Genomic DNA, 9,170 nt, shown 5'->3' with positions numbered 1-9,170 from the left:
CTAAGACATACCCCTGATCAAGAGATAAACAGCAGATAGTTCCTTATCTCCTCTTCCTCTCCACCAAAAAAAAAAAAAGAACCAACAAAACCCAGTAAAATCTATCCAGCTTCAGGCCACCAAAATACGGTCAGAATGAGAAGCAACCTGTCTTCCTCAATAATATAATACCCAAAGGCCAAAAGCTGGCAACACCCAAGCCTAGGACATAACTATGCCAGGAGTTGAGACAGACCAAGTATGTAAATAGGTTGTATTTAAATGATAGTGACACTTCATTAATCAAATTAATATAAGTTGGATGTCTTGATTAAGATTAAAAAAACTTCAGTGAGAAAATATAACAATAAATTTTAACTGTTGTACAGGAATATTAAAAAGCAAAAATAGCATCTGAAGTGTGTTGATCTGAATGACAGTTCAGCACAGTGCCAGTTATAGGACAAACTAAAACAAACAATGTAAAATGTGGCTCTTCAAAATAAGTGTATGTATTATATAATTTTAAAAAGAAAGTCAAAATAGGAAGCAAAATTTTCTTCTCAACCTATTTAACTAAAATGTTTTATCTTAACTTTTTTTGGTTTTCAGAAAAAAATTCCAGCCACATAATCACTCCTATGTGTTCCACATTATGGCACTTCAAATCTGCACTCTAGTTTTGTCACACTGAAGTAGCTAGATAAAATCCTTCCAACAGTTGCCTTAAAAATGTAGCGTCTATATTCCTTGAACTTGGGCACAGTGCTCAGTTAATGCTTAGAAGTCAACATGACTGAACTTAATGCAGGTGAAAGGCTGCTCCCCCTTCATTTCTCTTAAAAAATACAAGTCAGCTCCCACAGGTATTCTGCTAATGTCAAGAGGAACGATGGCTTATCAGTTGGCAAAACAAAAACTCACTGAACTAAGTATTTAAGACTTTACATTGGGTCTCTTTTCTGAAAAAAAATGTATTAAAATATTTGGTAGTGTTTTGATAATTGATGGGGTCAACAGAAAGGATACAGACACCAATAAAAAAAGCAGGCTTGTTTTACTATTTCAAGGTAATACAAAAATAAGGTAATTAATTTAATAAAAAACTATAAGCTTATTATACTCTAGTTTTAAGCAGCGAAGAGAATAGGCAGGGTAATGCACATAATCATTACTAAGTAAAGTTAACTTTAGTGACTAAGAAAGATTTCCCTATATCACTATTTTCAAGCATTAGCTTGGTTAGAAAAGACCTTGAAGACCTTCAAGTCCAACTGTGAACCTACTGCTGACAAGTCCTTAACTAAACCATATCCCTAAGTACTACATCTATACAACACATATCTCCAGGGATGGTGATACCACCACTGCCCTGGGTAGTCTCTTTCAATGCCCAATAACCCATTTACTGAAGAATTTCTTCTTGACATCCAATGGAAACATCCCTTTGCACAACTTGAGGCCATTACCTCTTGTTCTACCACTTCCAACTTCATTGAACAGACCGATCCCCACCTCTTTACAACCTCCTTTCAGGTAGCTGTATAGAGCGACAAGATCTCCTCTCAGCCTCCTTTTCTCTGGGCGAAACAACCCCAGCTCCCTCAGCTGCTCCTCCTAATACATATGCTCCAAACCCTTCATCAGCTTCATTGCCCTTCTTTTGACACATGCAATGTCCTTTCTGTAGTGAGGGGTCCAGAATTACACACAGTACTTGAGATGTAGCCTCACCAGTGCCGAGTACAGAAGTAAGAGCATCTCCATGGTCCTGCTGGTCACGCTATTCCTGATGCAGGCCCGGATGCCATTGCCTGCCCCTCTTAGCCATCTGGGCACACTGCTGGCTCATGTTTAGCCGGCTGTCAATCAACAACCCCAGGTTGCTGGGCAGCTCTCCAGCCACTCCTCCCCAAGCCTGTAGCGCTGCTGGGGGTTGTTGAGGCCAAAGCGCAGGACTCAACATTTGGCCTTATTGGAACTTATGCATTTGGCAGTGACCCCTCGATCAAGCCTGTCTAGATACCTTTGTAAAGCCTCTCTACCCTTAGGCAGATCACCACTTCAACCCAGCTTCATGTCATCTGGAAATCTATTAAGGGTGGACTATATCCCTTTGTCTAGGTAATTAATAAAGAAGTTAAACAGGAGAGGCCTCACTACTGAGCCCTGGGAAACACCACTTGTGACTGGCCATCAACTGGGTTTAACTCCATTGACCACAACTCTTTGGGCCCAGCCATCCAACCAGTTTTTAATGCAGCAAAGCATATGCCCATCTAAGCCATTACCAGACAATTTCTCTTAGGATAATGCTATGGGAAACGGTGTCAAATGCCTTACTAAAGTCAAGATAGACAACACACAGCTTTTCCCTCATCCAATAAGCAGGCTGCCCTGTCATAAAAGGAGATCGTTTGTTAACTAGGACCTGCCTTTTGTGAACTCACGCTGACTGGACCTAATCACCTGGCTACCTGCAAGCACTGAATAATATCACTCAGGATGCTCTGCTCCAACAACTACCCAGGCACTGAAGTGAAACTGACAGGCCTGTAATTTCCTGGATCATCCTTCTGTTCCTTCTTAAATACAGACGTCACACTATCTGATTTCTTGGTACCTACCTGGTCAGCCAGGACGCTGATAACTGATGGAAAGCGGCTTGGTGAGCAGCCTTACCAACTGTCTCAGCACCTTTGGGTGCATCCCATCCAGCCCCATAGACTTGTGTATATCTGTGTCCTTCAGCAGGTCACTAACCATGTCCTCTTGGATTACGGGGGCTTCAAACTGCTCCCCATCCCTGTCTTCCAGCTCAGAGGACTGGATACCCAGCGAACAATTGGATCTGCTACTCAAGATTAAGACAAAGAAGGCGTTAAGTACATCAGCCTTCTCCTTATGCCTGGTCACTATGTTTTCTACAGCATCCAATAACAGATGGAGGTTCTCCTTAGTCCTCCTTTTGTTATTGATATATTTATAGAAGCTTTTTTGTGATCTTTGACAGCTGCAGCCAGGCTGATTTCAAGATGGGATCTGGCCCTCCTGATTTTCTTGCTACACAACCTCATTACATCCTTATAGTCATCCTGAGTGGCCTGCCCCTTTTTCCAAAGCCCAGACACTCTTCTTTTTTCCCTGAGTAGCAGTTAGGTATCTTTATTCAATCAGGCCAGCCTTCTTCCTTGCCAACTCATCTTTTAGCATAGGGGAATGGCCTGTTCCTGTGCTCCTAAAACTTCCTTCTTGAATAATGTCCGGCCTTCCTGGACTCCTGTGCCCTTCAGGACTGCCTCCCACTGGACTCTGTCACCCAGTCTCTGAAATAAGTCAAAGTTTGCTCATCGGACATACAAGGTGGCAGTTCTGCTGACCCTTCTCCTTACTCATCTAAGAATAGAGAAATTAAACACTTCACTGTCACTCTGCTCAAGACAGCCTCTGACCATCACATCCTCCTGTTGATGACATACTAATAATAAATAAATAACATCTCTTGTGAACTCAGTTGATTGAGTAGAGAGACACAGTGGACTAAACTAAGCCTGTCACAGAAGCTCCTCAGGTATGTAGCTACCTAGTGACAGACAGGACTTGAGAAAACAGCTTTATTGATAAGAGAATCAGAATGCCTTTAACTGATTGGTTGGCATGAGGGACTGAAAATGCCCTTATATGATTGGTTGGCACGTATGCAAACAAAGGATTGAAAAAACTACCAATCAGAGACTCAGGAGGGAAGTATAAATAAAGGGCTACAGCCTGCTTGTGGTGCAGTTTGTCCAACTGGTAGAGGAGCAGCAGAAGACCACCAAAGAGCTACACAGGCAGCGGGCAGAAGATTTCTGAAGTGTGACTTCTTATTTCCCAGAGATCTGGTATACAGTGGCTCCTTTGCTGCCCAGAACCTCTCAATGGGAAAACAAATCACAAAAAGAAGTGTCACTCAAAAGACCCACAAGGGACCGAAGTAGTTCTTGGCACAGAGCCAAGCCTCGGGTCATTATTGTTAAGAGCTGATGAAGATAAAGCTGAAGATAAAGAGGCCCCGCTCTGCCGCCACGAAGCTCCTGGGACCCAGCTTCACACTGCATCTCCGCAACGCCTACAGCACCACAGTGCTTGCAAATCCCAGCGCTCTCAAACCCGGACAACACCGCTGAAACAGCCTTCTCCACACCAGAGTCGCCGGCGCGCCCCAGCCGCCACGTGCAGCCGCGCACCCTAGTGACATCCTTAGTCGCGCCAGAACCACCCAGCTGTACCAGCCGCAGCCGCTTGTCGTCGCTGTGCCCCGCAGCTCCCTGAGGCTCCCTGCAGACGCCGGAATCCACGCCGAAATTCTGAGATTTCCTACCCCGGGAAATCCATCCGGCCTCTCACACATACGCATGGCGTCTTCCCGACTGGGATCAGCGGCGGGCACAGTAACCAATCCCTCTATTCGGTACTGTTATATTTCTAGTTTGTGTTCTCACATTTGAAGTTAATCTCTCCAATTGGAAGTGGGTTGAATTCTCATTGATTCCTCAACTTTAATAAAATTAAAGGGATTCCATTAATCTATCCTGAATGTTCTTGTGTGTTCCTGCCCATTTAAATAAACCGTGGTTAACTTCGTTAAAACAAATAATGGTTTCAGATTTTACTTTCGGCACAGGGAGGCAGTAAGTGGTGGAACTATAATACTTTTGATACCCAGAACATCTACACTGGTCCCAGTTTGGGGTGGGCTCATGTAAACTAATAGTCACGTGTCCACTGGTTCGGTTCATCAAACCGTGACACCTCTGCAAGCCCATCTCTGTTGACAAACAGCAGGTCCAGCAGGGCACCATCCATAGTTGTCTTTCTCACCAGCTCCATCAAGAAGTTACCCTCTATACACTCTAGTAACCTTAGGGACTGTTCCCTCTCTGCTGTGTTATGTTTCCAGCTGGTATTTGGGACGTTGAAGTCCCCAACAAGGACAAGGGCCAGCAATTGAGATTTCTCTGTCTACAAAATACTTTTTCTCTTTAACCTGGTTGGGTGGCCCATAGCTCCCATCAAGACATCTGCTTTGTTGTCCTTCCACCTGATTCTTACCCATAAATACTCAACCCTGTTGTTGCTATCATTAAGTTCTAGGGATTCATAGCAGTCCCTAACATACAGGGCCACCCTACTACCTGTCCTTCCTTCCCTATCCCTTCTGAAGAGCTTGTAACCATTGATTGCAGCACTTCAGTCACATGACTTGTCCCACTATGTTTCTGTGATGGCTAAAATACAGTTTTCCTGCTGCACAATTGCTCCCAGCTCCTCAATTGCTTCCAGCTCCTCGTTTGCTGTCCATGCTGCATGCATTTGTCTTAACGCATGTTACTGTCTTAATTTGTATTACTGTACCATAATATGTTACATTATGCAGATCTGCAGTTGCTGGGGAGCCTGGTTGCAGTGAGGATTTGCTTAACTTGTCCTGGCAATTGGGAAGTCCACTTGTAGGTGAGGTCTCCAAGTTTGCTGCAAGAGGTTTCAGCTTTTATATAGTTGAGTAAACAACTTTCAAAATTTAAAGTGCGGCAACATCTGGTGTCACCCTCCCTGTTGGATTCCCCCAAAGATGGGCCAGGGCTCATGGAGGAATTCAAAGCTGGTCAGTTAAACATACATTTCTCTCCTTTGTGCACCTTTTCCACAGATGACACTGTCCTGAGCAGTAAAGGATTTGATCCAATAAGCAATCACTACATGCAGTCTCTTAAAACATGCAGTATATGAATCATGCTGGATTTTAAAATTAAAGATATTAAATGCAAGGTTTCAGTAACTTGTAATTAAGTGGTCTGTAGGAAATCATAGAATCACAGCATAGCTGGCATTGGAAGGGACCTCTTGAGATCATCCAGTCCAACCCTTGTGCTAAAGCAGGATCACCTGGAACACATGACACAGGACTGCATCCAGGTGGGTTTTGAGTATCTCCAGAGAAGGAAACTCCAGAACCTCCCTGGGCAGCCTGTTCCAGTGCTCTGTCACTCTCACAGTAAAGACATTTTTCCTCATGTTTAGATGGAACTTCCCATGTTCCAGCTTGTGCCCATTGCCCCTCCTCCCATCACTGGAAACTACTGAAAAGAGTTTGTCTCCATCCTCCTTACACCCACCCTTTAGATACTTACAGATGTTAATACGGTCCCCTTCTCCAGGCTAAACAGTACCAGCTCTCTCAGCCTTTCCTTATAAGGGAGATGCTCCAATCACCCTATCACCTTTGTTGACCTTCACTGTACTGTCTCTAGTAGTTCTTCATGAACTGAGGAGCCCAGAACTGGATGCAGTGTACCAGATACAGCCTCACCAGGGCAGAATAGAGGGGGGAAATGACCTCTCTTGACTTACTAGCCACACTCCTCTTTATGCACCCCAGTATTCCTTTGGCCCTCTTAGTGGCAAGGGCACATTGCTGGCTCATGGATACTTTACTACCTAAATAGTAATACTATTGCATATTGCAATCAATACTATGCATATTAGACCTATTGCTGGGTTGTGAAGTTCATCTAGAGGTCAACTTTCGTTTAGGGCCTATTATTCAGGCCTCAGTACTCCACAGACTCACCTTTGAAATGAGTAGACATTTCAAATGACTGACAGTAAATTAACTTTAATGTAAGCTAACCACAAGTAAACAGTTTTGAAAATTTCCAAGGAGTTTCACAGATTTTTCTTGTATCAGTTGCTTCAGTTCTCAGTAAATTGGATGAGTATTTGAAAATATCAAAATGGACTAAGGGGAAATCCTAGTTGACTAATCTTATAGCCGCCTATGATGGTGCGACTGAATGGATAGATGCAGGGAGACCAGTGGATGTCACCTACCTTGACCGTAGCAAGGTTTTTGACACTGTCTCTCATAACCATCCTTGTAAGCAAGCTCGGTAAGTGTGGGGTACAAGAATGGACGATGAGATGGATTAACAACTGGTTAAGCAATAGAGGCCAGAGACTCGTGTTCAATGATGCAGAGTCCAGCTGGAGACCTGTAACTAGAAATCAGTGCTGGGTCCAGTCCTCTGCAGCCCCTTCATCAACAACATCGAGGAGGGGACAGAGTGTACCATTAGCACGTTTGCTGATTATACAAAACTGGGAGGATTGCTGACTCACAGGAAGGGTGTGCGGAGCAGGACTTAGACAGGTTGGAGAGCTGGGCAAAGAATCTAATGAGGTTCAACAAGAGAAAGTGTAGAGTCCTGCACCTGTGAAGGAACAACTACATGCACCAGTATAGATTAGGAGCTGACCTGCTGGAACGCAGTTCCGTAGAGGAGGACCTTGGAGTCCTGGTGAACAACCAGTTAGCCGTGGGACAGCAATGTGCATTTGTGGCCAAGAAGACGAACTGGTATCCTGGAGTACATTAAGAAAAGTGTGTCCAGCAGGTCAAGAGAGGTCATCCTCCTCCTCTACTCTGCCCTGATGAGACCACACTTGGAGTACTGGGTGCAGTTCTGGGCTCCCCAGTTCAAGGGGGACAGGGATTTACTTGAAAGTCCAACGGTGGGCTACAAGGATGTTTAAGGGACTGGAACACCTACTGAGATAAAACTAGAGACCTGGGGCTGTTAAGTTGGTAGAAGAGAAGACTGAGAGGGGAACTTATTAATTTATATAAGTATCTGAAGGGTGGGTGTCAAGAAGGAAGGGCCAATCTCTTCAGTAGTGCCCTGTGATAGGACAAAGGGCAATGGATGCTAACTATAACACAGGAAGTTACACCTCAATATGAGGAAGAACTTCTTTACTGTAAGCGTGACAGAGCACTGTAACAGGCTGCCCAGAGAGACTGTGGCTTCTCCTTCTCTGGAGACTGTAAAGACCTGTCCGGATGACTAAGTGATCTGCCATAGGTTGGTTTTTTCTGGTCCTGCTCTGCAGAGGGGTTAGACTCAATGACCTTGGGAGGTCCCTCCCAACCCCTAATATTCCGTGATTCTGTGAAAAAAATATTAAATACATGAAACAGTTTACCTAAAGAAGTTCAACTAAAAAGCAACTAATTGAACAGAAGAATGAACATAATCTATAACCTTTTCACCCTCAAACTGCTGCTTCGTAGAATTCCTAATTTGCAAATTATAAACTCTACTCCCTGTTCCACACCAGTCCATGCTGAAGCAGAGTCTAGCTTAATTTATACAAGGCCAAGTATCAACTTACAGAACAATTCTTCCTTGGTCACTTGATGCTTTTCTTGCATCACTGCTGATAATCCTTACTACCGAGCACACAAAACTGACTAAGATTCATTAGTCTTTTAAGCTGCAAAACTTTTGAATAAGCTAGTCATAAGAGGATGTCCACTTGTATTTGCATTTCTCAGAGTAATAGTAATAATAGCTTTAAAAAACTTTGACAAACCCACTTCAGTTTGGACGGCACACACAGTAACAACAGTATTTGCATTTTTGTACTTTTGAAGGGATTCTTTTACAATTACTCTTTTACAAAATTACTACATGATCAGTTTCAATAAAACCATTAGTTTCACTCTAACTTACAAATACATGGTGAATAAATTTCTGTTTAGGTTCCAGTACTTCTGAGATGAACAGGAGACATTCTCCCCTTAATATGACAATGTCGTTCTACAATATTGATTTTGTTCCTTTTTAGAACTTAATGTGGCTTACTGTTCTAATACAATTTAGGTATTACAGACTATATTAAACACTCCTTATATGTTCATCTGTATTGCTGAATTAAATTTAGGTATATATTTTAAATTAATCAGCTTCTGTAACAAAAATAAATATTCTTTTAAGACAGGAATGATACCACCTTCATAAAACCATTGACACACATTAAACAGATCTATAAAAAAAGACCACTTTTGACCCACTAAAACCAAACAAGACCACCCAGAAAAAAACTCCTCACCTGCATCAGCTCTGGACCGCTGACCTGGTGACTTTCCAAATGGGGTCTTCATTCATCTGTGTTTAAGTGAGCAGCAAAGCTGCTGGACTAGGGTGAAAATCAACTTCTTCCCAACTCCCAGGTTATCTTCTTACTTTTGGAAGAAGACAGCTATTTATTAATCCACCATTCAATCATTAATTTGTCCTTCCTCAAATGTAGAAGATGCACAATTACAGTAGTCTGAAAAATAAAACAGGCAAAGTATAACTCAATTT

The 9,170-nt window shown here is 43.0% G+C and overlaps 1 protein-coding gene across 1 annotated transcript in view; it reads right to left on the bottom strand.

Annotated features, from left to right (window-relative positions):
• Positions 1-8,965, bottom strand: part of LOC104387609 (spindlin-Z-like) — a 28,556-nt gene extending 19,591 nt beyond the window's left edge. Inside the window, exon 1 of the mRNA XM_009996383.1 lies at positions 8,914-8,965. Within this exon, the coding sequence (XP_009994685.1) occupies positions 8,914-8,965 (52 nt within the window). The remainder of the gene's footprint in view (positions 1-8,913) is intronic.
• Positions 8,966-9,170: the final 205 nt, after the last annotated feature.

This window comes from Chaetura pelagica, unplaced genomic scaffold, assembly GCF_000747805.2.
Source record: "Chaetura pelagica isolate M959 unplaced genomic scaffold, ChaPel_1.0 scaffold144, whole genome shotgun sequence".
Taxonomy (NCBI): Eukaryota; Metazoa; Chordata; class Aves; order Apodiformes; family Apodidae; genus Chaetura; species Chaetura pelagica.
This window is presented reverse-complemented; position numbering and strand designations above follow the sequence as displayed.